Here is a 27246-nt window from a genome sequence, read left to right as displayed (position 1 = left end):
TCCTAATTTCATCATTGTATTTGAGAGAAAAAATTTCAGGATATATTATTCTTGGTTGGCAGTTTTTTTCTTTCAAGATTTTATGTATGTCATTCCATTACCTTCTTGCCTGTATAGTTTCTGTGGAGTAATCAGAGTTTAATCTTATTTTTTTCCCCTTGTAAATGACTTTTTGTTTTTCCCGAGTTGCTCCCTGGGTTCTTTCTTTGTCTTTGGTTTCGGCAAGTATGATTACAATATGCCTTGGTGACTTTCTTTTGAAGTCTATCCTTTAAGAGGTTCATTGAGTTTCTTGAATGGTCAGCTTTTCGTCTTTTGTGATATTTGGGACATTTTCTGCCAGCAAATCTTCAACAATCTTCTCTGTGTTTTCAGTTTACTCCCCGTTTTTTGGAACTCTGATCACATGCGAATTTTTGCTCTTGACTGTATCCCACATAATTCTTAGACTCTCTTCATTTTTCTTTATTGTTCTCTGATTTTTCCATAAGCAAAGTGATGTCCATGGATTTGTCTTCAACCTCGCTGATTCTGTCTTCCCATTGTTTCAAATTTGCTCCTAAAACCCTCCATCGATTTGTCCGTTTTCAAAATTTTGCTATTTATCTTTTGGATTTCTAGTTGCTATTTTTGTATGATTTCTAACAGTTTATCTATTTTGACATTTTGTTCTTGTGTTATTTTCCTGAATTCTTCTATTGATTTCTCTGTGTTTTCCTTGATTTTTGCTGATTTTTCATTGGTTTTTGTCCATGTTTTCCATGATTTTGTCTATTTTTTCCTTGGTTTTGTCTGTGTTTTCCTTGATCTTTTCCCTAATTCCCTGGAGAGCCCTAAATATTAGTCTTTTGAATTCCATATGAGAGAATTCCACTGTCTTTTCTTCTACCAGAAGGTCATATTTCTTTATTTTGGTCACTTGCTGGAGTCATCTTGTCCTGTGCTTTTATGTGTTTTGATATTGTCTGCTGTCTCTCAGACTTTGAAGTATTATTTTTGTATTTATTGATTGTGTGTTCATTTGTTTCTTCTTGCTTCTTTGTTTTGTTTTGATATGTCAGGGCAGGCAGGCCAGACATACTTTGCTACTTGCTTGTCATGGGCCCAATAGCTCTCATCAACTTGTCCTGGTGGGCAGGGCAACAGCAAGCAGGGTGAGTCTGCTTTGCTGTACACTGGTTTGGTCAGGTGGGTGAGGGTGGACTGGATGGCTGCTGTCTGCCTTCTGGTGTTGATCCAGTGGTGTGAAAGCATTCACAGCCCCACACCAGAGAGGTGGAGGTATTGGAGATGGGGTGGTATGGGATCATTTCCCTCTGTTCAGCAGCTGTTTAAGTGGCAACAGAGGAGGGGCAGGGCAAGCTGGGTAGGGCAGTGGGCCTGAGTCAAGGATGCTCTAGCTGTGGTGGCACCCTGAGGGCCAGCAGAAAGGGGGAGTGGTGTACAGGGCTAAGTATAGGGAATAAAAAAGAAAAGAAAGGGAGAGGAAAGAAAGGGGTAGCTGGTGGACCAGTGCAAGGGGGGTTGAGGAGTCATATGGAGCTAAATGGCAGGGAGAAAGAAAAGGAAGAAAGGAGAAAAATGGCACAAAGGTTCCTGGCTAGTGGGAACAGGGTGAACCTGGGGTGATGGCTCTAGCCAAGTGGCACAGTGTTGCCTGATAGGAAGGAGTGGGGTTGCTGTATGGTGTTAGGTGGGAGGGAGAAAAAAAAGGAAGAAAAGGAAAAAATGGTAAGACAGGAGTCAACGGGTGGGTATGGGGCAGATCCAGGTTGACAGCAGGCTGGTAGTGCCCTAGCCGAGTGGCACAGTGTGGCCTGTCAGGAAGAGCTGAGGGCGGCATACGGGGCATAAGGGTGAGGGGTGGGAAAGTGTGTTTTCCTGGTTACCAGGTGCCCTGTCTCCTGTTGGGAGCTCTATGGAGTTGCCTTCCTATACTCCTTGTCCAGGGTCCTTGACTGTCCTCCAAGATGGTTAAGCCGTGCCATGTCAGTTGGCACAGGACCTCCACCCCATATCTCTCCTCATTCTCTGTTTTCATTCAGTTTCTTCTTCCATTCAGGGTGTGATCTGTTCTTTATCCCTTCTTTTGATGCTTAGGATTCTAGGATTGACACTTATATCTGTTTTACTTAGTTTTTTGGCTCTTTGCTGCAGAGGGACAGCATGGATGCTTCTGTCTATAGAGCCATGTTGGCTCCATCTCTCCAACGGTAGCTCTTTTTATGTTTTCTTTCTCTAAGTAAATTCATACTGAGGAAAATGCCTAATATAATAAACAACCTTGGACCAATTTATTTGACAGCCATCAAGAAACTCAATATCCCATCAGAAATCTATTCAAATGTCCTTAAAATAGTCACAAAGAAGCCCTCTGTATTTCATGACACTGGAATTTGTTACAGTAAAATATGAGGTAGAAATTTCAAAGCCTTGAAAATTTTGGTTTTTAGTATCTTATTTTGCATAAAATATAAAAATATTGCTGGGTTGCTGTAGTTCTCCTTACTGCCTTATAGACTTTTAAAATTGTTGTACTGCATAATGTACTGGTCATAATACACATTATGATAACTGATTTAATATTATTTTGGGGATCACACCTATGAAGAGTCAGTCCTCAAGTCCATTATAGCATTCTTTTTGTGGGGAAACCAAAAGACTTAAATCAGAGTGCAGTCAGAATGCAAGAGCAGAAAAGGGGCATCAGGAAGCCAGGTGACCCTGTCGAAGTTTGGATTAAAAAAAGGCCAGGGAAGAGGAGGCATGACCAGCTAAGATGCAGTGAGAAAAGCTACTTAGTGTAGCACTGGGTTGAAACCAAAGGACTCACTCATATAAACAATGTTTATAGTTTAGCAGAGACAAAATTAAAAAAGAAAAAAAAAATGTGCTGCTCTTACATCTGAGATGATAACAACAGCTGTGATCATTCCTGGCTTATATACGCGTGTATTATTATGGCATTCTAGCCTGCATAAAAGTGAGTAGGAACTGGCTCACCACAGAATATCCAGAAATGAAACCCGATACCGTGATTTTTACTGACCTCTCCAATGCAGGGGAAGATTTTTCAGGTGACATTTAGCCTGGAAGATATTGTCTTCCTTTCAAAAGCCAGATGATCTACAAAACCCTCCCGGTGCCCCATATTGGGGGTAGCAATCCCAGGTAAGAAGCAGCTGCTCCAGGCATTTTACTAAGAGTCTATCGGAGGTGCCTGGGCTTCCTTAGCTGCCAACCTCAGACAAACCTTAGAGCAGTAAACTAGGAACAGCAGGTGTTGGGTCTGTAAAAATCCAGTACACACTTAAAATCTAAGTTTGTGCTTAAAATCTAAGTTCTGAGCAATTCCAGTAAGACACACTCTAAAGTTAGACTGAAACAAAGAAGTGGCCATCTTGATTTGGACCATCACAGGATAAGGAAGAGTGAGGATTGAGGAAGAGGTCCAGTGAAAGACAAGGAACCAGAAGAACAGAAAGTAGATTGAGGAGATCTTTCCCTAAATTACAGTAATTGGCCCTATGATCACAACCAGCTGATCTACACGCAATCACGAGGATGATGCAGAACTAGGAAGCATTTTGTTTCACTGAGCATGGGCTCATCACGAGTCAGGGGCAACTAGATGGCAGCTAACAGCAACAACGAGGAATTTATAAGAGCTCTAGTGAGAATGGGCACAAGTTAATGCCAGATATGTACAGTAGCCCCCCTCCAGCCACAGTTTCATCTTCTGTGGTTTCAGTTACTCACGGTCAATCAAGTATCAAGAATGTTAAATAAACATGTAGCATGATGAAATCTGAGGCCATCCTGCTCCATCATTCACATAACTTCTATTACAGTATGTTGTTATAATTGCTCTATTTTATTATTGTTGTTATTATTATTGTTAACCTCTTACTGTGCCTAATTTATAAATTGAACGTTATCATAGGTATATGTATGTACAGGACAGCTTGTAGCATCTATAGGGTTCGGTACTATCTGCGGTTTCAGGCATTCGCAGGGTGTCTCAGAGCGTATCTCCCACAGATGAAGGGGCACTACTGCATATCATTTGTAATCAGGCACATGTTTGTATGCCTGGGGTGTGTGTATTTGCACACACTTGCATGCATGTGTGAGCATGTGCATGTTCAAGTGTTAAGTCATGTGTCAAGTCCAGTTGATCAGAAGTGGGTGCCTGAAGCACTGGGTCAATAAGAATCAAAGTCTGAGTCTAGATTCAAAAAAGAACACTGTGATCTGCCTTGGGTATAGAAAGGGTGGTGTGCCTTGGATGTGGAAGGGGAGATAAGCAGTCCTGGGGCTGAAATCCAAGCCTTCAAAACAAACAAACAAGCCAAAAAAAAAAAAAAGGTTGCTGTCCAGTGGGAATCATTGAGACTCTATGTGTGCAGAGTAGAACAGCACTCCATAGGTTTTCAAGGCTGTGACCTTTTGGAAGCATGAGGTGGTACCTCTGGGTGAGTTTGAACCTCCAACCTTTCAGTTAGTAGTTTAGCGCTTAATAGATTGCATCACCCAGGGACTCCAACACAATCCAGTGTAGGCCTTAACCTACGTAAATTGTATGTGCTTCATTGCAGATACGCCTAGTCATTCTCAGTGAATCTTTCTGTTGTCATCATAAAGCTCCAGGTTAAAGTAACCCTTTCAGCATTGTGGGCGAAAGCTAACAGAGGCAGGTAGATCTTTGGAAACAATTACTCTCAAAATGCCAGGACCAAGGGGCCAAGAAAGGGCATAGCTAATGAGCAGTATCCCTTGCAGTGTGTGCCAAAAAAGACCAAGCTCTGAGTGTGCCGCAGCGTGGGAAGAAAACCATCGGACAGCTCCCACTTAGCCCCTCGGAGACAGAGAGGACCTGTTCCCGAGCAGAGCCGAGCAGAGCAGTGACGTAAAGCAGTCTGTGAATTGCTCACAAAAGAAGCTGCATAAACACCTTCTTGGAAAGCTAACTCGCTGCCATCATGTCTGTTAGATTCCTACCTGTTTTCAAAGACCCAGGAACGCTTGATTTCACTTCGTTGGAGCAGAAAAATATGTCGTTAAGTTAAAGATGAAGAAAGAAGAGAAGCTATACACACTCAAGATGGTCAGACAGATTGAGGGCTGTCCACAGAGGCCGGGTGTCACCAACGAGAAGCAACAAAGCAGGAAAAGTTCTTGACTCTATTAAAACCAGCTGCCTTACTCTCAAGCTGCACTCTTCGTGCTCGTGGCCAGTTTAATATTTAGTCAAAGTTCTGATCTTCATCTTTAATGCCCTAAGAGTCATAGGACACAGTTTAAGAACGACATAGTTCTTTCTGTTTAATTGACACTGAATAACATCAAATGCAACAGCCACAACACTAATAATCACAGTTTGGATGTCAACCATGTGCCAGGCATCGTGCTTAGTGTGTCCTTTGTGTTTCCATTTCTAATCTTCAAGAGGTGACAATAATGATGCTAAACACATATAGCCCTTGTTATGTGTCAGACCTGTTCCCAACACTTTACAAGTGTTAACTGGTTAGTGTTCACAACAGCTCAGTAAGGTAGATACTAATATTTCATAATAAAGAAACCAAGTTTGAGGTTAAGGCACTTGCCCAAGGCCACACACAGCTAGCAGCTGCAGAAGCAGGATAGAGATGCGAATGACCCTGTGAAGCAGGCACTCTGAGCACTGCCTTGTGGAAGAGAGGAAAACAGAAGCATAGTGAGGTAAACCCACCGTCACAGAGCTCGACCTGAACCAGAGTCAGGATTTGAAGCTGCATCAGCCTGACTTCAAAGATTGAGTTCCCAACTACTCTTCTTTACTGCCACAGGTTATTGTTACCGATGTTATTGTTAGCTGTTGCTCAGTCAACTCAACTTAGAATGACCCCTTGTACAAGGGAAGGAAACGCTGCCTGGTCTTGTGCCATCTCCAAAATCAGTTGCTGTGATCAATAGGGTTTTCATAGACTGATTTTCAGAAGTAGATTGCCAGGCCCTTCCTTCTAGTCCATCTTCGTCTGGAAGCTCTGCGGAAATCTGTTGAGCATCACAGCAACACGCAAGCCTCCACCAACAGATGGCTGCGCATGAGGTACGCTGGCCAGGAATGGAACCAAGTCTCCTGCATGGAAGGCAAGAATTCTAACACTGAGCCACCATGGCCCTGCCTGCCTCAGATTGGGCCAGCAAATACCTTTCTTTTTGTTAACCTTTTTTTTTTTTTTTACCTTATAAGGCTTGAGGAAATCAGATTACTGTGTAATAGATACGTTCTCGATTTCCCAATAACGCAAAAGCCTGCTTAGAAAATAATACCTGAATTTTCAGATTTTACTTCTAAAATCACTTGTGCTCTCTTCTGCTCCAGGGGAGACTGTATGGGCTCATGCCTGCAGCCACATCACCAAAACGAAATAAAATAAGGTTTCTGAGAAGCCACTAGCTACTTATCCTGGATTACCCACTGCAAGACATTATCACCACAGTAGATTTTGAGGAACTGTGACTCGTTCGTTTTTAGCTCTGTGAATTGTGTCCAGCACCGGCTTCTTCTTTCACACCATCCACGCACAAGGCAGTGCTCAGATGAGGGAAAGCTGTGTGAATGTCTCAGCATAAGTTTGAATCTGAATGTGTTCCAAAGTCGAAGATGAACGCTTTTGGGTTATCCGCGGCTTCCTTTCTGCATATCTCTTCCCTTGTACATTAGAGGGGCTCATAAGGAATTGTGGTAGCAGGTACATTTATTTGCACGTTTATCATTCTGTAAAAATAAATTTTTATTACTTCTCAATGGCAGATCAAGCATATGATGTTTCCAATGGAAGAAAATTCACGAAGAATTAAATTAGAAAACAACGTACTATGAAAAGCATAAATGTAAGAGCAATACCTTGATGTGAAAGCCAGACTCGATATTTGATTTGTTGATAAAATCATACTCAGGTATTCCCCAACCAATTTCACCAACATAGTTGTGTTTATATTTTGCTGCTAAGCCTCTGTTTGGGTCGGGCCTCCATAAATATCTGAGATCTCCAGTTTTTTCTGATACCGGACGCTTTTCTCCTATGTAAGAAGAGTGCTGATGAATTTTAGGTAGGTGATCCTTTATATAATCTGGGCCTTAGAAAGAGAAAAAAAAGGTAATTATTCTAAGATGTTTTTGTTATTTTAACGGTGGAAATAATAACAGCTATTTAATGATTATATGGTACTTAATGAGCTTTAGGTGTCCCTTGGCTGTGCAAACATGTACCACAGTAGGCTGCTAAGTTTGAATCTACCCACAAATGTCTCAGAAGAAAGGCCTGGTGATCTGCTTCCAAAAAATCAGCTATTAAAAACCCTAGGGAGCACATTTCTGCTCTGAAATACACGGGCTGGCCTCGAGTCAGGGTCGAGGTCACGGCAGCTGGTTTGATGGGTTTGATTGTTTTGTTTTGTTCTTTTACTGTGTTCTAGGTGCTGTTGTAAGCATTTAAGATGTGTTAATTCAATTAACCCTTATAATAACCAAGTGAGCTAGGTAGTATTTTCCCCAGTTTATAGATCAGGAAAATGAGGCACAAAAGATTGGTTACTTGCCCAGAGTCACAGCTAACAGGTTCTTCATAGCCAGGCAGGCTGCCTCAGAGGTTGGCCTCTCCCTTGCAACATTAAACTGCTTTGTTTGTAATCATCTTAAGGCAGATGTGTTGTGGACACTGAAATCCACCCTCGTGCCACATTGGCAGGGTGTAGGGCTTCAGCCATTGGACTGTTTTATCTAGATAAATAAAGTCTAGAATGAGAAACTCCCAAAATGTACTAGAAGCCATTGGAAAATGGAGAAGACTGTCAGGTGAGAAGGCAGCTTAAGATAGAAGATGGCCAAACTTCGGGTATTTCCTAGAAGTGAGTGAAACAAGCAAAATAAAACTGATGATGTGAAAATGAAGGGGAGCAAAGACTTTCTGGAAGAATGGTTCTGATTAAAAATAAACAATAAAACTCCTGGTTCAGGAAGAGTTTCAAAGGTGGCAAAACCCGAACGTGCAGGACTGTATGGTAGATTGGGGACACAAAGGAAGAATGTGATTCCTGTTACCAAACTATGGCCAAAGATCTTGGAGGCAGAGCTGTGCTCTTTTCATGGTGTCACCTGGGCCCCTTCTGGCCCTGTGACCACCTTCATCCTGCTCTTGGAGCAGGGACCCCAGTATTTGCTGAGAGCACAGATGGGCTAGGGCTTTGACCTGCTTGCCCCTGCCGCACTGACCAGCTACTCTGATGGAGCGGTCTACATGGTAACAGGTCCTTGCCTCAGAAAAGGACTCTAAGCTTTCCAAGGAGGTTGAAAACAGGAGACCTTGCTCTTTAAACACAGTTTTGGCAGGTGTTCTCACAACTTCCTAATCACCATCGCTCAGGTTTGCTTCAGGTTTTCACCTGGGTGTGACTACTTTGGTTAAGTAGCAAATGTTCAAGCATGAAAAACTGTTTTCTCTCTCAGTATGACAGGTGATGAGGTCTCATCTACACATCTCCTGTCGTAAGGAGAATTTTTCAGTCTTCTCTAAATAGTGTGTACTTTGGAAGACCTGTCTTAGTCTTGCTGGAATTTCAGTGTATATTTAGACCAGTGATGCCCCAAATGTGTTTCATCAAATGCTGCTTGCCTGAGCGCACCATGAATTTAGGGGATGGGAGGCGTGTGCTACACGGTCAAATACATTTGGGACACTGCTCGTATATTTACCTTTTAGATATTCACAGTATATGTAAGCGAATTAAAAGGTCTAGGAGGTTCAGTGGTAAATAAACCTATTTACAATTATGTAACCCAGTGTTTCCCTAACTTCTTCTTTTTTCTCCTTAGCTTCTTTAAACATGAATCTTTTTTTCTGTCCTGGATCACATATTCACATCCTCCAGACATTGATTGATAGATTTTGAGGAAATATTGACCCCCTTTAAAGTTTTGTCATCGCCATGTATTGCTATAAATGTGAGAGCAGATGTATATCCACAGCTAGCTCCTTAGTCACTCTGTAGACTGCAATAAATTTTTTTAAAGAGCCATTACTGGACATCTGGGTCACATACAGTTTTAGAGAGTATAATGGGTTGAATAATGTCTCCCCCAAAGATATGATGATGTCTTAACTCCCTGGTACATGTAAATGTGAACTTGTTTGAAAATAGGGCCTTTGAAGATGTGATCAGTTAAAGGTAAAGTCATACTAGAATATGCTAGGTCCTAATCTAATCTGAGTGGAGTCCTTAGAAAAGAGCAGAGACACAGAGAGATAGACAGAAGAAGGATGGCCATATGAAGATGGATCTACACACCAAGGAACCCTTGGGGCTATTGGAAATTTGGGGAGACAAAAATGATCTTCCCTTAATGTCTTGAGGGAACACGGCCTGGCTGACATGTTGCTGTGGACATCTAGTCTCCAAAACTGTGAGATGAGAAATTTCTTTTGTTTAAAGTTACCCACTCTGTACAAAAATCAGTTGGATTTGTCTACACTAACAAAGAGAACTCTGACAGGAAAATCAGGAAAATAATACCATTTACCATAGCCCCCCAAAAGATAAAATACTTAGGAATAAATCTAACTAGGAATGTCACAGACTTATACAAAGAAAACCACAAAATGCTACTGCAAGAAACCAAAAGAGAGGTAAATAAATGGAAAAACAAACCATGCTCAGAGATAAGAACCCTAACATTGTGAAAATGTCAGTACTACCCAAGGTAATCAACAAATACAATGCAAATTCCAACAATGTTCTTTAATGAGATGGAAAAACTAGTCACTAAATTTATATGGAAAAAAAGAAGCCCCAGATAAGTAAAGCATTATTAAAGAAGAAGAACAAAGTTGGAGGCCTCATACTCGCCAATCTCAGAACCTACTATAAAGCCACAGTAGTCAGATTAGCCTGGTACTGGTATAGTGACAGACACATAGACCAGTGGAACAGAATTGAGAACTCAGAAGTACATCCATCCACCTATGGGCAGCTGATCTTCCACAAACGGTAAAAGTCCATTAAATGGAGAAGAGAAATCCTCTTTAACAAATGGTGCTGGCAAAACTGGATATCCATCTCACCGTACACAAAAACTAACTCCAAATGGATCAAAGACCTAAATGTCAAACCTAAAACTATAAAGATTATGTGAGAAAAAACAAAAAGAATGCTAAGGGCCCTAATATACAGCATAAATAGAATACCAAACATAACAAAAAATGCACAAAAGCAGAAGATAAACTAGACAACTGGGATCTCCTAAAAATTAAACATTTATGCTCATCAAAAGACTTCTTCAAAAGAGTAAAAGGAGAACCCACAGACTGGGGAAAAAAAATTGGCTACAACATATCCAGCAAGGTTCTAATCTCTAAAATTTGTAGAAAACTTTAACACCTCAATAACAAAAAGACAAACAATCCAATTAAAAACTGGGCAAAAGACATGAACAGATACTTCACCGAAGAAGGTATTCAGGTGGCTAACAAACGCATGAAAAGATGCTTGCAATCATTAGCCATTCCAAAGCAAACCAAACCCATTGCCGTTGAGTCTATTCCAACTCATAGCGATCTTATAGGACAAAGTAGAACTGCCTCATGGGGCTTCCAAAGAGCATCTGGTGGATTTGAACTGCTGACCTTTTGGTTAGCAGCCAAGCTCTTAACTACTGCATGACCAGGGCTCCCATTAGCCATTAGAGAAAGGCAAATCAAAACTACAATGAGATGCCTTCTCATGTCAGCAATAACAGCACTGACAAAAAAAAAAAAAAATCAAAATGTAGTAAACGCTGGTGAGGCTGTGGGGAGATCCGAACTATCTTACACTGCTGTTGGGAATGCAAAATGGTACAACCACTATGAAAAACAATATGATGCTTCCTTAAAAAACTAGAAACGGAAGCACCATATGATCCAGCAATCCTACTCCTGGGCATACATCCTACAGAAATAAGAGCTAAAACACAACAGACATATGCACACTCATGTTCATTGCCATGCTATTCACAATAGCAAAAAGATGGAAATAACCTAAATGCCCATCAATGGATGAACAGATAAACTGTGGTATATACACACAACAGAATAATACTACACAGTGATAAAGAATAATGATGAATCAGTGAAACATCGCACGACATGGATGAATCTGGAGGACATTAAGCTGAATGAAATAAGTCACAAAAGGACAAATATTGCATGAGACCAGTTATAAAAAGTGAAGAATAGGTTTACACAAGGAAAGAAACACTTTTTGATGGTTACCAGGTATGAAAGGGGGAGGTAGAAAAAACCACCAACTAGGTAGGAGACACATGTTAACTTTGGAGAAGGGAAAGGAAATATACAATATGGGGGAAGTCAGCACAACATGACCAAGGCAAAGAAAGACACTGATAGGTATGAAAGAATTAAAAAAAAAAAAAAAAAAGCTGCTATGCTAAAAACCACAACATGTACAACCCTGTAAGAACAGTAATAACAAACAATAATTTACAAGTGAATACATAGGCAGATATGTATGCTGAATAGGTATGGGGGGACATGTGGGAATATACCCGCATGCATATGTAGACTAAGTTGTGGATGTTTCTACATACAGTGGAGCGCAGTCAGGGAAACTTCTTAGACATAATTAAACACTTCATGTGACTGAGTTACTGGGCTTCAGGGCTGGGGACAATAGTCTCAGGGGACATCCAGGTCAATTGGCATAACATAGCTCATAAAGTCAATGTTCTACATCCTACTTTGGTGAGTAACATCTGGGGTCTTAGAAGCTTGCAGACGGCTATCTAAGATACAACTATTGGTCTCTTCCCATCTGGAGCAAAAAAAGAAAGTGAAGAAAACCAAACTCTCAAGGAAGCAATTAGTCCAAAGGACTAATAGCCCACAGAAGCCACAGCCTCAACTAGCCCGAGACCAGAAGAACTAGATGGTGCCAGCTACCACTACCTACTGCTCTGACCAGGATCACAGTAGAGGTTTCCAGACAGAGCGGGAGAAAAAAAAGTAGCACACAATCCAAATTCATAAAAAGACCAGACTTACTGGTCTGATAGAGACTGGAGGAACCCCCAGGACTATGGCCCTTATTTACCCTTCTAACTTGGATCTGAAGCCACTCCCAGAGATCACCTTTCAGCCAAATTATAAAGGCATTCAACTGTGTGGATCATAACAAATTATGGATAACATTGCGAAGAATGGGAATTCCAGAACGCTTGATTGTGCTCATGAGGAAACTGTACATGGACCAAGAGGCAGTCATTTGAATAGAACGAGGGGATGCTGCGTGGTTTAAAGTCAGGAAAGGTCTGTGTCAGGGTTGTGTCCTTTCACCATACTTATACTTATTCAATCTGTATGCTAAGCAAATAATCACGAAGCTGGGCTATGTGAAGAAAAAATGCGGCATGAAGATTGGAGGAAGACTCATTAACAACCTGTGTTATGCAGGTGACACAACCTTGCTTGCCAAAAGTGAAGTAGACTTGAAGCACTTACTGATGAAGATCAAAGACCACAGCCTTCATTGTAGATTACACCTCAACATAAAGAAAACAAAAATCCTCACAATTGGACTGATAAGCAGCATCATGATAAATAAAGAAAAGACTAAAGTTGTTCAGGATTTCATTTTACTTGGATCCAAGATCAATGCCCATGGAAGCAGCAGTCAAGAAATCAAAGGAGGCATTGCATTGGGCAAATCTGCAAAAGATCTCTTTAAGGTATTAAAAAGCAAAGATGTCACTTTAAGGACTAAGATGTTCCTGACCCAAGCCATGGTGTTTTCAATCACCTCATATGCATATGAAAGGTGGACAATGAATAAAGAAGCCCCAAGAAGAATTGACACTTTTGAATTATGGTATTGGCGAAGATTATTGACTATACCACGGATTTCCAGAAGAACGAACAAATCTGTCTTGAAAGAATACTCCTTAGAAACAAGGATGGCAAGGCTTCCTCTCACATACTTTGGACATGTTATCAGGAGGGACCAGTCCATGGAGAAGGACATCATGCTTACTAGGGGATCAACAAAAAAGAGGAAGGCCCTCAGTGAGATGGATTAACACAGTGGCTGCAACAATGGGCTGAAGCATAACAACTATCTTGGGTATGGCACAGGATCAGGCAGTGTTTTGCTCTGTTGTACATAGGGGTACCTATGAATCAGAACTGACTCAATGGCACCTAACAACAATAGCAATAAAACAAACAATAACACCCATGAGGAACGTGCTCCTTAGAACAATTGATTATACAAAACCAAAAGGGCAACATCTGCTCAAAAGCAAAGATAAGAAGGCAGGAAGGGGCAATAAAACCAGACCAATGGAAACGAGGAATTCAGGGTGGAAAAGGAGAGAATGCTGACACATTGCAGGATTGCCTCCCATGTCAGGAAACACTTTGTGTATAAATTATAGAGTGGGAAACTAATTTGTTTCATAAGCTTTCACCTAAAGCACAATAACATAATAATAAATAAAGCCACCACACCTTGTGACAGTTTGTCACAGCGGTCCTAGGAAATTAAAAGAGAGTAGGGGAAATGCACGGGTTTTGCAACCTGACAGTGTAGGGGTTTAATCAGAGTTATTTGTGACTTTAGGTAAGTCACAAAATTTTTCTAAGCCCTGTCTCCTCACATGCATTTTATAAATGATAGATTTTACAATGCCTAGGCACCTCTGGGTGGGTTCAAACTACCAACCTTTCAGCTAGTAGTCTAGCGCTTAACTGTGTGCAACTCAGGGCTTAACCACTCAGCTCTTAACCACCACCGCTGGTGGTGCAGTGGTTAAGAGCTCGGCTGCTAACCAAAAAGTTGGCAGTTCGAATCCACCAGCCACTGCTTGAAAACCCTATGGGGCAGTTCTACTCAGTCCTATAGGGTCACTATAGGTCAGAATCGCCTCAATGGCAATGTATATATATATTTTTTGGGGGGTGGGTAGTGCACAGTAGATTCTTGTGACAATACTACCCTGGCCATGTAGCCTGGCTGGGCTGACCATCACACTGACTCAGGCATCCTGCCTACTCAGGAGAGGCAGTTGGATGCTATAGACCTGTGGCGGGGCCCATGTTCACAGCAGATCACCTCCAGCCAGCCCAGGGTTTACCTAACCAAAATACCCCAAACCTGTTGCCTTAGAGTGAGTTCCAACTCATGGTAACCCCATGTATTACAGGGTAGAGCAGCTCCACTGAGGTTTATTGGCTATAATCTTTATGGAAGCAGATCAGCAGGGCTTTATTCCACATTGCCGCTGGGTGGGTTAGAACCGACAACCTTTAGGTTAACTAATAGTCAAGCAGAAACCATTTTCAATACCCAGGGACCTTTTTACCTAACCAAGACGGCCATTTATCACTACCCAACCAGCAACACACAGAAACTTGGCTTCCCTATTAAGACAGTTCGGGAGACTTTTGGTTTTAAATGACCCATTTTCCTCCCCACAAACCTCCAGAGCCTAGACTCTGTAATGGATCAGAATCTATGCTTGGAAGTAAAACTTCCAATTCATGGCCAATCTTTGGTCTCTTAGGCTTCATTTTTGCTTTAGAAATTATGATTGTTTGAGTAATTTTGCTGCATCCCTCAAGGTGTTTCTAGTTTTTCTTCCTCCTGTGGTAGGTTTTCTTGGATTTTTTGTCTTCTTCCCACAAACTCCAGCCTTCATTTGCCAGCAGTGAAGTTGGCAGCACCGAGGTTAATAAAGCCCTCACTGGCTCATTGTCCCTGGACTCAGTGCTTTCACATCTGTGAGCCAGTTCCAGCAGGACAGCCAGCAGCTATAATACTTCCTTAGAGCAGCAGTCGCCCACGGTGGTCAGTGGGTCCGCCCACGGTGGTCAGTGGGTCCTAACCTTCCTCTGCTGAGCTAGCCGTGCTGTGATGGGAAAAGAGGTATACCAGGCTTCCTGGTTCTGCAATTCTCCATTTTCCTGCCCCGGAAAACTACCATTTTAAGGACAATAGGCAGATCCCACTTCCCTTCTCTCTTCTCCACAGGCCCAACGTTACTTGCTGACTTGTGTCTGAAATTATAAAGTTACAGTAAAGGATGTGGTTTTGAAGAAAAACCACTGTAGGTTCAAATCCTGGCTTCGTGTTGTGCTAGCTTTGTGATCAGAGGAGGGTCATCCAACCTCTGCGGCTCAGGCTCCTCATGTGTAAGACGAGAACAGAGATGTCAGTGTGGCAGCCTTGTAGGAAGCACAGGAGAGAATGCATTTTATCTAACCAAGTGCTTAGCTGAGGATGTGGACATAATACGTGGCTAACATTATTAATAAGTCCTTGGGTGTCTCAAAGAGTTTGCACTACTAACCGAAATGTTGGTGTTTCAAATCCACATAGTGGCACCTCAGAAGAAAGGACTGGCAATCTACTTCCATAAAGATTGCTGTTGTTGCTAGATGCCATGGAGTTGTTTTTGACTACAGCAACTCCATATGACAGAGTAAAACTGCCCCATAGGGTTTTCTTGGCTGTAATCTTTAAGAAGCAGATTGCCAGGTCTGTCTCCCACAGAGCCACTGGGTGGGCTCAACCTTTAGGTTAGTAGCTGAGCACTTAGCCTTTGTCCCACCAGGGCTCTTTCTATAAAGATTACAACCAAGAAAACCCTATGGAGCATAGTTGTATGCTGAAACACATGTGGCTGGTATGAGTTGGAATCTACAGGTTTTTGTTTGTTTAAGATTATTAAAAAAAAAAAAAATGCTGTGGAGTTGATTCTGACTCATAGAGACCCTATTGGACAGAGTAAAACTACTGGTAGATTTGAACTGCCAACCTTTTGCTTAGCAGCCCAATGTTTAACCATTGCACCACAAAGGCTCCTTAGTATTATTAGCTGTGTAAGACAAAGCCTTAAATTAAAACAAAAAATAAAACAAACAAAAAGACACAGTTAATATTGTGCCTTTTTGTTGTTTTTTTTATTTTAATTTAAGGCTCCTTCTTATTTATTATAGTTTTTTAAAAATTCGTAGGACCTTTCGTTAATGAACTATTTATTCCTTATTGTGAATAAACTTCAAATCATTTCCTGAGAGCTCTTCTAGATCAAGGGTTGTCAACCTTTTTCTATAAGGGGGCATACAGTCTCTGTCACAGCTACTCAGCTCTGCCATTGTAGGGTAAAACAGCCATAGACAATATGTAAGAAAATGAACATGGCTGTGTTCCAATAAAGCTTTATTTGCAGACAGTGCAATTTTAATTAAATATAATTTTCATGTGTCCCTTTTTTGTTGTTGCTTTTTTCTAACCATTTAAAAGTGTAAAAGTCATTAAAAACAGGTGGTAGAATGAATTTCGTCCAAGGGATATAGTTTGTCAACCTCTGTTTTAGATGGTGGGAAAATGGTGGACGCTGAGGAAGCAGATGCCACAGAGTCAGGAAAGAGCACAGGCAGCTGAGTCTGGGAGGTTTTCCAACAAACATTATCCATTGCCAGCACTTGAAAACTACCTAGCTAAGGTATGTGTCAACAGAGAAGGAAAAATGACATCTCTGAGGCAAATGTCGCTTTCTGACCTTTTCTCTGCATTTTTGTCCTTAGTTCATTCGTTCATCTATTCTTTCATTGGCTTATTTATTCATTTATTCAACAAATATTTATTGAACAGTTTACTATATGTCAGGCACTGTTATGAATGCTGGGGTGTAGCAGTGAACAAAGCAAAGTCCCTGCCTTCATGGAGCTTACATTTTAGTGGAGAGTCAGACAAGAAAATATACAATCCTTCCTTATCTTTCATCTGGATTATCACAACACCCTCCTAACCAGTCTCAATTTAGTTTCTCTTCTTATTAACTATTCTCCACACATTTGCCAAGAGTGATCTAAAACTCAGAAAAAATCAAATACCTCCACTCCTAAAAAAAACTTGAAGTGGTGTTCTCCAGTGCCTCTACATTCATGTCACTCAGCATTGCAGATTAGTGTCTTCATAATCTGACCCTGATCTATCTATTGATTCTTACCTTCCTTCCCCTTTCTCATTATTAAAACTAATCTTCAAGGTTTATTTTAAAAACTGACTTTTCTGGAAAACATCCCTAAGCCTCCCCATCAGAATTAGACAATCAGCACACTGCCTTCGTAGCAGTTTCTTTTAATTTCATTTTCTCTTTATTTTGTATTTATTGAATCTTCTCTGTTTCTAAGCTCTTAGTGGAGAAGGGCTATGTCTTAATTATTTCTCTTAACTCTTGTGCCAGAATAGTGCTTTGAACACAGTAGAGCCTCAAAAAATGTGAGTTGCCTGGATCAATCAATGGTTGATTGAGCAAAAGAATTAAAGAATTCCATCACAAGACTAAGGGTAAAGGCATACTGAAAGAGAGGCAAGCAATTCTTTAAACATCTAATAGCAATCTAATTTTCCAGAACTACCTTAAGCCCTTCCAGTCTGGACTTTATGATAAGACATTTAAATGCAATGTCAGAGGGGGAACTGCTTTTCACAATATTTATTTTTAGTAGTGAGAGGTAGAAGGAAGGATGAGAGCCCACAGTAATGTTATTTCATTCTATAATATCACCTCATGAGGCCAATCCTCCATTTCGCTGACCAAAATTAAACATACCAAGGAAAGAAATCAAAAGGAATCAAGTGGAACATGAAAATGAGTATTTTAATATCTATATTTTATAGTCTGTCGACAACGTGGGCGTAATTTGGCCATTGCAGTTGTGTAGTGCAGGACGGCTGGGCTTGTCAGGGGAATCAAGCTAAGTCAAGAATAATGAAAGCTCAAAGAGGCTGTCAAAGATGTGATGAAACCCATGTGAAACTGTGCACTATGGATTAGTAAGTAAGCACAAGTAAGCCCATGCATACCTTGCTTATTGGGTCATCTGCCACTCTGACCGGGGACACAATAAAAGGTCCTGGACAGCATGGAAGAAAAGTGTAGAACAAAACTTAAATTCCTGAAAAAGGCGAGACTTACTGGACTGATAGAGACTAGAGGAACTTCCAAGACTATCATCCTAAGATACCGTTTTAACCTGAAAGTGAAGCTGCTCTTGGAGGTCACTTTTCAGCCAAATAATATATTGGCTTATAAAACAAACAATAACACCTGTGAGACATGTACTCCCTTAAACAATCAACTGTATGAGTCCAAACGGTCAACATTTACCCAAAAGCAAAGATGAGAAGGTAAGGAAGCTAGACAAATGGAAACAGAACAAATAGAATGGAAATATTGAGAATGCTGACACATTGTGAAAATTGTAACCAATGTTATGGAACAATTCGTATAAACATTGTTAAATGGGAACCTAATTTGCTGTGTAAAATTTCACCAAAAACACAATAAAAAAAAAAAATATATATATATATATATATAAAGCAAACTCCTGATTAGCAGCAGTTACTAATCAAACTCCAATAAACTCATGGGATTATTATATCAATAAGATAACTGATAGAGGCATTGGTGGTTCAGTGGTAGCATTCTTGCCTTCCATGCTAGAGACCCTGGTTCGAGCCCCAGCCAATGACCCTCATGCACAGCCACCATCCATCTGTTGTTAGTAGAGGCTCATATGTTGCTATGATGCTGAGCAGATTTCAGCACAGATTCCAGACTAAGAGGGACTAGGAAGAAAGGCCTGGTTGTCTACTTCTGAAAATTAGCTAATGAACACCTTGTGGGTTACAGCGGTCCAATCCACAACCTAACATGGGGATGGTGCAGCACTGGGCAGAATTTCATTCCATTGTTCCTGGGGTCGTCATCAGTCAGGGGCAATTCGGTGACAACTAACAACAACAACAAAGTAACTGATAAAATTATGCCTGGATTTATAAATTGGCATTCAGAGTTATAAAGAACTAGAGGATCCACTTGACACTTCTGCACAGTTCAGTTGCTGGTTCAGCTAATATTGGTAGCACCCTACTATATTCCACCACTGGACCGGAATCTGAGGAAAGATTAATATGGCATGGCCTCTGTTTTCCCGGTTTCCCGTACAGTCTAAAGAAGGTTATGTTCATCTCCTTTAAGGAATATTTTCTAATCTTCAAGACATACGTTATTATTCCATGAAACTTTATAGTACAGCTTGAGCTATGTTTCATATGCGTGCTTAGCTTTCCTAGCTATTTCATGAGTGTGGGTCTTGTCTCTCGGCTTGTCAAGGGACCTTCTTGTTAGTTCTCTTTGGGGATTGGCACTATCCCCCATACAATTCTGAATACAGTTCTGAGCAGTGCGATTCACTAAGCCAATGCTCACTGATGTTTGTTGAAAGAACAACTGCTTCATAATTAAAGTTGCTGATAAAATCCAAACATAAAAAATTCTGTGGTTTTCCTGGTGAGTAGAGGAAAAAGGGAAGTAGAGAAAGTTGTGGAAAACCATCTGGGCTTTTACTCTGAAAATAAAATTGACAGACTTATCTTGACAAAATTTTGCAGCCAGGTGATTCTCCACAAACCCTTGCCTGAAGTGGAAATCCTAATATATAATAATAATTAACTTTCGTTCATTTATTTTTTGGCTCAGAATTTTCCTAGCATAAATGTGCATGGTATAGTCAATTTTATTATAAGCGACTCTTAGAATTCATGGAGACAGGCTCTAGACATGCCCATGAAAAAAGATATTGGCAAGAGCTATGTTAAACTAATAAAAACCCATCAGAGTACTGCAAATAATGGATTACAAATTACAAAAAGGATTACATAATAAGAAAAATTTATGATATCACGTAAGATTTTCCGAGATAGGAGGGATCTAGGGCTGCTTAACTGGGCAGAACAAGGATGTCCTCAGAAGCCCAGGTCCTTTCCACCTATCCACTCGGCATCCTCAGCTTGCTAGGTTCCTTCAGACTAGCTCCCTTGGATGCTCCAACAAGGCTGTCACAGCTGCTGGTAAAATATGCAGATACAATAATGTCCAAGAGGGGGTGTGTATCTTTCTTTAATCATCGAGGAAGCCTTTCCCAAAAAACCTCAGAGTAATTCTTCTCTAATTTTATTGGCCAGGGTTGAGTCATACATTTTTTCCTAAAGCTAGGCACTGGCAAAGGGATTGGGGTTTCAGTGATTGTCTTAGATGAATCAGGATTTAATTCTGAGTCATGTGAGACCAGGGTACACACCCAAGTGAAGTGTGACCCCACCTGAAGGAAGAAGGTTATACTGGATTCTGTCTTACCTGATATAATGTGTAAAAGAAAACAGCCCTCACAGGAAAAAAAAAAAAAACTCTCTGTCTCTCACACACATACATAATGCAACAGACTTTTTACTGCATTGCGATCTACTCATAACCACATGAAATTATTTAAAGTCACTACTCTCCTTTGGCTTCTTGATCATTCACTAAGTTACAGTTAGTTTGGTGTTTTTGGTATCATACTTGAGAATATGATTTTACCCTGAAATGATACAAGGGAATGGAGGTGAGCCAAGGACTCAGCCAGCAGTCATCATCCCAAAATGCAAGTGAAAGAGCAGTTATTGGTGTTCCTTAAAAAGTCAAACTGTTAAAAATGTCTATTCTACCAAAAGCCATCTATACATACAATGCACTTCCGATCCAAACTCCAATGACCTTTTTTAATGTGATGGAGATACAAATCACCAACTTCATATGGAAGGGAAAGAAGCCTCGGATAAGTAAAGCATTACTGAAAAAGAAGAAGAAAGTGGGAGGCCTCACTCCACCTGATTTTAGAACCTATTATACAGCCACAGTAGTCAAAACAGCCTGGTACTGGTACAACAACAGGCACATAGACCAATGGAACAGAATTGAGAACCCAGATGTAAATCCATCCACATATGAGCAGGTGATATTTGACAAAGGCCCAGTGTCAGTTAATTGGGGAAAAGATAGTCTTTTTAACAAATGGTGCTGGCATAACTGGATATCCATTTGCAAAAAAATGAAACAGGACCCATACCTCACACCATGCACAAAAACTAACTCCAAGTGGATCAAAGACCTAAACATAAAGACTAAAACGATAAAGATCATGGAAGGAAAAATAGGGACAACCTTAGGAGCCCTAATACAAGGCATAAACAGAATACAGAACATTACCAAAAATGATGAAGAGAAACGAGATAACTGGGAGCTCCTAAAGATCAAACACCTATGCTCATCTAAAGACTTCACCAAAAGAGTAAAAAGACCGCCTACAGATTGGGAAAGAATTTTCAGCTATGACATCTCCGACCAGCGCCTGATCTCTAAAATCTATATGATTCTGTTAAAACTCAACCACGAAAAGACAAACAACCCAATCAAAAAGTGGGCAAAGGATATGAACACACACTTCACTAAAGAAGATATTCAGGCAGCTAACAGATACATGAGGAAATGCTCTTGATCATTAGCCAGTAGAGAAATGCAAATTAAAACTACGGTGAGATTCCATCTCACTCCAACAAGGCTGGCATTAATCCAAAAAACACAAAATAATAAATGTTGGAGAGGCTGTGGAGAGATTGGAACTCTTATACACTGCTGGTGGGAATGTAAAATGGTACAACCACTTTGGAAATCTATCTGGCGTTTCCTTAAAAAGTTAGAAATAGAACTACCGTACAACCCAGAATTCCCACTCCTCGGAATATACCCTAGAGAAATAAGAGCCTTCACACAAACAGATATATGCACACCCATGTTTCTTGCAGCTCTGTTTACAATAGCAAAAAGCTGGAAGCAACCAAGGTGTCCATCAATGGATGAATGGATAAATAAATTATGGTATATTCACACAATGGAATACTACGCATTGACAAAGAAGAGTGACGAATCTATGAAACATTTCATAACATGGAGGAACCTGGAAGGAATTATGCTGAGTGAAATTAGTCAGAGGTAAAAGGACAAATATTGTATAAGACCACTATTACAAGATCTTGAGAAATAGTATAAACTGAGAAGAACACATACTTTTGTGGTTAGGAGTGGGGGGAGGGAGGGAGGGTGGGAGAGGGTTATTGACAGATTAGTTAGTAGATAAGAACTACTTTAGGTGAAGGGAAGGACAATACTCAATACACGGAAGGTCAGCTCAACTGAACTGGACCAAAAGCAAAGAAGTTTCCGGGATAAACTGAATGCTTCGAAGGTCAGCGGAGCAAGGGCGGGGGTTTGGGGACTATGGCTTAAGGGGACTTCTAAGTCAATTGGCAAAATAATTCTATTATGAAAACATTCTGCATCCCACTTTGAAATGTGGCATCTGGGGTCTTAAATGCTAACAAGCGGCCATCTAAGATGCATCAATTGGTCTCAACCCACCTGGATCAAAGGAGAATGAAGAACACCAAGGTCACACGATATCTATAAGCCCAAGAAACAGAAAGGGCCACATGAACCAGAGACTTACATCATCCTGAGACCAGAAGAACTAGATGGTGCCCGACCACAACCGATGACTGCCCTGACAGGGAGCACAACAGAGAACCCCTGAGGGAGCAGGAGAACAGTGGGATGCAGACCCCAAATTCTCATAAAAAGACCATACTTAATGGTCTGACTGAGACTAGAGGAATCCCGGCGGTCATGGTTCCCAGACCTTCTGTTGGCCCAGGACAAGAACCATTCCCGAAGACAACTCATCAGACATGGAAGGGACTGGACAACGGGTGAGAGAGAGGTGCTGACGAAGAGTGAGCTACTTGTATCAGGTGGACACTTGAAACTGTGTTGTCATCTCCTGTCTGGAGGGGAGATAGGAGGGTAGAGGGCGTTAGAAACTGACAAAATTGTCACGAAAGGAGAGACTGGAAGGAGGAAGCAGGCTGACTCATTGGGGGAAAGTAAGTGGGAGTATAGAGTAAGGTGTATATAAGCTTATACGTGACAGACTGACTTGATTTGTAAACTTTCACTTAAAGCACAATAAAAATTATTAAAAAAAAAAGTCAAACCATTTGATCTAGACCAGAGTTCAGCAAACTTTTCCTGTAAAGGGCCAGGTAATAAATATTTTTGGCTTGTGGCCATATCATTTCTGATGCAACTGCTCAACCCTGCCACTGCAGTGGGAAAACCACCATAGACTATGTTGAAACTAACAAGCATGGCTATGTTCCAGGAAACTTTATTTATTGGCACCCAAATTAGAAATCCATATAATTTTGATGCATTACAAAATACTATTCTTCTTTTGATTTTTTTTTTTGACAGTTTATAAAGTTGAAGACTATTTTCAGCTGTACAAAAACAGGTGGCAAGATGGCGGAGTAGTCGGATGCTTCCTGTAGTCCCTCTTAAAACAAAGACCCCCAATAAAACCAAGCAAATCAATTATATACAACAATCTAGGAGACCTGAACATCAAAGGCAAAACTGAGGAATCAGACTGAGTGGCAGGAGCGTGGGAGGATGGTTCAGAAGCAGTGAGGAGTTGCCAGACATGACCCAGCGAGAACTGCCACCCTGCAGGCTGGATCAGCTGGTGCAAGAGGTGAGGTAAGCAGTTGCGCTCATGAGGCGTTTTCTACATTGGGAGAGACCGACTGGCAGAGAGACTACTCAAGCCTCCAGAGCCAGTGAAGAGTGGAACTCAATCAGCAAAAGATAAGTACATACATCTAACCGACACCACTGATCAAAAAACACCCATTTGGGAAAAAACTCTCTCCCATTTACCTGACTGTCCCCATTCTGCATTGGTCCGGAGCTGGCTTCAGTGATAGCCATGTTCCCTGGGCCAAAAGTAGGATCTGTCATGTGTCCTGAGCCATCCTCCTGGCCTTGGAGTGGGAACAAATTAACAAACAGGAAAAAATAATCTGCCAGCTCCCCTAATCCAGGGGCTTAGGGCGGAAACAGCTCTTTTGCCTAGGCACAGGCATAAGGGGTCCACAGACTTTAAATGCCTTTCAGCCCTGCATAAACCTGTGTGGGCCCATTTCAACAGCGTAGGCCCTCATTAGCACAGTATAACAGGGTACATACCTGAAGTCTAACTTCAACTGTTTCAGCTATATGGTGGAAAGGCATGTTCGTGATGTTTGACACCTCTCTGCCTATTAAGCAGGGTCCTCATCTACCCACATCAGGGGTCTGATGACTGATGGCTCTACCCACACCACCTAGCCACCCATGATGGGGTCCAAGAATAAATGGTGCCTCCCAATCCTTACAGCCAACAGCACTGGGTGCCCATAGTCCATCTGCAAAACCTGCCCACCTACAAGCTCTAGGAAATAGGGACACGCTTTCCTCACAGACACTCAGGGGCAGCTGTCAGACTCCCACCTTGCTCAGCACATGACCTCCTACTGCAGCCAGATATCTGTGCCTACGCAAATCACCCCAGCCCATCTAGGACTGTAGGTGATAGCCTGCACCACACATTCAGTGACTGACTACCTGGACAACTGAGCTGAATCCATACAAGAAAAGTAAACAGACTCCTGGGCTCACATACCTAGTAACAGATCTAACCACCTAATGACAGGACTTTAGAGCTTCAAAGTTGCCAATAACCAAACTAGCTCACACAAGCAGCGTATTTGGGCATATCAAAACAAAACAAAACAAGAAGCTGGGACACAGTAAGCAAAGATAAAATAAATAAATATAATAACTTATTGATGCCACAGAGACAATGGGCAATATCAAATCACATAAAGGCTATGATGGCTTCGGTAAGCTCCCAAAACAAAGAATCAAGAAATCTTCCTGAAGAAACAAACTTCCTGGAATTATAGGAGGTAGAACACAAAAGATTAATACACAGAACTCTTCAAGAGATCAGGAAGGTGATCAGCCAAAATGCAGAACAAGCCTAGGAACACACAGACAAAGCAACAGAGGAACTTAAGAAGATTAGAAGAAAAACATAATGGCAAATTTAACAGGCTGCAAGAATCCATAGAGAGACAGCAAACAGAAATCCAAAAAATTAAAATATCAGAATTAGACAGCTCAATAGAAAGCCTGAGGAGCAGAATTGAGGCAATGGAAGTCAGGATTAGTGAGATTGAAGATAAAGCACTTGACTCCAACTTATTTGAGAAAAAAAAAAAAGATAAAAGAATTTTTAAAAATGAAGAAGTCCTAAGAATTATGTGAGACTCTATCAAGGGGAATAACCTATGAGTGAACGGAGTACCAGAATGGGGGGGGGGGGGCGGGTAACAGAAAATACAGAAAAAATTGTTGAAGATTCATTGGCAGAAAACTTTTCCTATATGCTGAAAGATGAGAAGATATCTATCAAAGATGCTCATTGAACCTCACACAAGGTAGATCCCAAAAGAAGTCATCAAGACATAATTAACTTGCCAAAACCAAAGATAAAGAGAAATTTAAGAAGGGCTAGGGATGAACAAAAAGTCATCTACAAAGAAGAGTCAATAAGATTAAGCTGAGACTACTCAGCAGAAACCACGCAGGCAAGAAGGCAATGGGATGACATATAAAAAGGCTTGCAGGAAAAAATTTGCCAGCCAAGAATTATATACCCAGAAAAGCTGTCTCCCAAATAAGATAGTGAAATTAGGGCATTTCCAGATAAACAGAAGTTTAGGGAATTTGCAAAAACCAAACCAAAATTACAAGAAATACTAAAGGGAGTCCTCCAGTTAGAAAATCAATAACATCAGATAATGACCCAATACTAGAACATAGACAAAGCAACCAGATATCAACCCAGATAGGAAAGCTACAAAAATCCAAGCTAAAACAATGAAAAAAGGAAAACAGAGATGTCAATACGTAAAAGATGAAAACATTAAAACAAAAAAGAGGGACTAAAAAATGTAGCCATAGATCTTTCATATGGAAAGGAAGTCAAGGCAGTATAAAAAAATGAAAGATTGGTTTAAACTTAGAAAAATAGGAGTAAATATTAAGGTAACCACAAAGGAAACTAACAATCCTACACATCAAAATAAAAAACGTAAAGGCTCAGCAAATACAAAATCAAAGATAACCAAAAAGATGAAAAGAAAATACATGAAGAAAAATAACTCACCACAGAAAATTAAGTGGAGCAAAGAAACTGTCAACAACACACAAAAAAGACGTCAAAATGACAGCACTAAACTCATATCAATAACTGTGCTGAATGTAAATTAACTAAATACACCAATAAAGAGACAGAGGGTGGCAGAATGGATAAAAAACACAATCCATCTACATGCTGTCTACAACAGACACACCTTAGACTTAAAAACACAAGCAAACAAAACTCAAAGGATGGAAAAAACATATATTAAGCAAACAGCAATCGAAAAAGAACAGGAGTGGCAATTTCTGACAAAATAGACTTTGAAGTAAAATCTACCACAAAGAATAACGAAGAACACTATATAATGATTAAAGGATCAATAAACTAGGGGGATGTAACCATAATAAATATTTACACACCCAACAACAGGGCTCCAAAATACACAAAACAAACTCCAACAGCATTGAAAAGAGAGATAGATACCTCCACAGTATTAGTAGGTGGCTTCAACACACCACTTTCAGTGAAGGACAGAACATCCAAAAAGAAGCTCAATAAAGACACGGAAGATCTAAATGCCACAATCAATCAACTTGACTTCATAGGCACATACAGAACACTCCAGCCAACATACTTTCTTTTCCAATACACTTGGAACATTCTCCTGAATAGACCATATATTTGGCCATAAAGCAAGCTTAATAGAATCCAAAGCATCGAAATATTACAAAGCATTTTTCTGACCATAAAACCATGTAAGTAGAAATCAATAACAGAAAAAACAAGGGAAAAAATCAAACACATGAAAACTGAAATACCTTGCTAAAAACTACTGGGTTATAGAAGAAATTAAAGGAGGAATAAAGAAATTCAAAGAATCAAATGAGAATGAAAACATATCCTACCAGAACCTTTGGGACACGGCAAAAGCAGTGCTCAGAGGTCAATTTATAGCAATAAATGCACACAACCAAAAAGAAGAAAGGGCCAAAATCAAAACATTAACCCTACAACTCAAACAAATAGAGAGCAGTGAAAGAAGCCTTCAGGCATGAGAAAAAAGCAAATAATAAAAATTAGAGCAGAATTAAATGAGACAGACAATAGAAAAACAATTGAAAAAGTTAACAAGACCAAAAGCTGGCTCTTTCAGAAGATCAACAAAATCGACAAACCATTGGCCAAACAAACAAACAAAAAAGAACAGGAAGCAAACAACCCTAATAAGAAA

At 40.6% G+C, this 27246-nt stretch overlaps 1 protein-coding gene across 1 annotated transcript in view; it reads right to left on the bottom strand.

Annotated features, from left to right (window-relative positions):
* The window catches only part of C13H4orf45 (chromosome 13 C4orf45 homolog), a 102856-nt gene extending 79101 nt beyond the window's left edge, over nt 1-23755 (bottom strand). The window contains exons 1-3 of the mRNA XM_049852804.1: nt 23705-23755; nt 13548-13572; nt 6896-7128 (exon numbers count right to left, since the gene is read on the bottom strand). Coding sequence (XP_049708761.1) covers nt 6896-7128; nt 13548-13572; nt 23705-23755 — 309 coding nt within the window. The remainder of the gene's footprint in view (nt 1-6895; nt 7129-13547; nt 13573-23704) is intronic.
* Nucleotides 23756-27246: the final 3491 nt, after the last annotated feature.

The sequence above is a fragment of the Elephas maximus genome, chromosome 13 (genome assembly GCF_024166365.1).
Source record: "Elephas maximus indicus isolate mEleMax1 chromosome 13, mEleMax1 primary haplotype, whole genome shotgun sequence".
In the NCBI taxonomy this organism is placed as follows: Eukaryota; Metazoa; Chordata; class Mammalia; order Proboscidea; family Elephantidae; genus Elephas; species Elephas maximus.
This window is presented reverse-complemented; position numbering and strand designations above follow the sequence as displayed.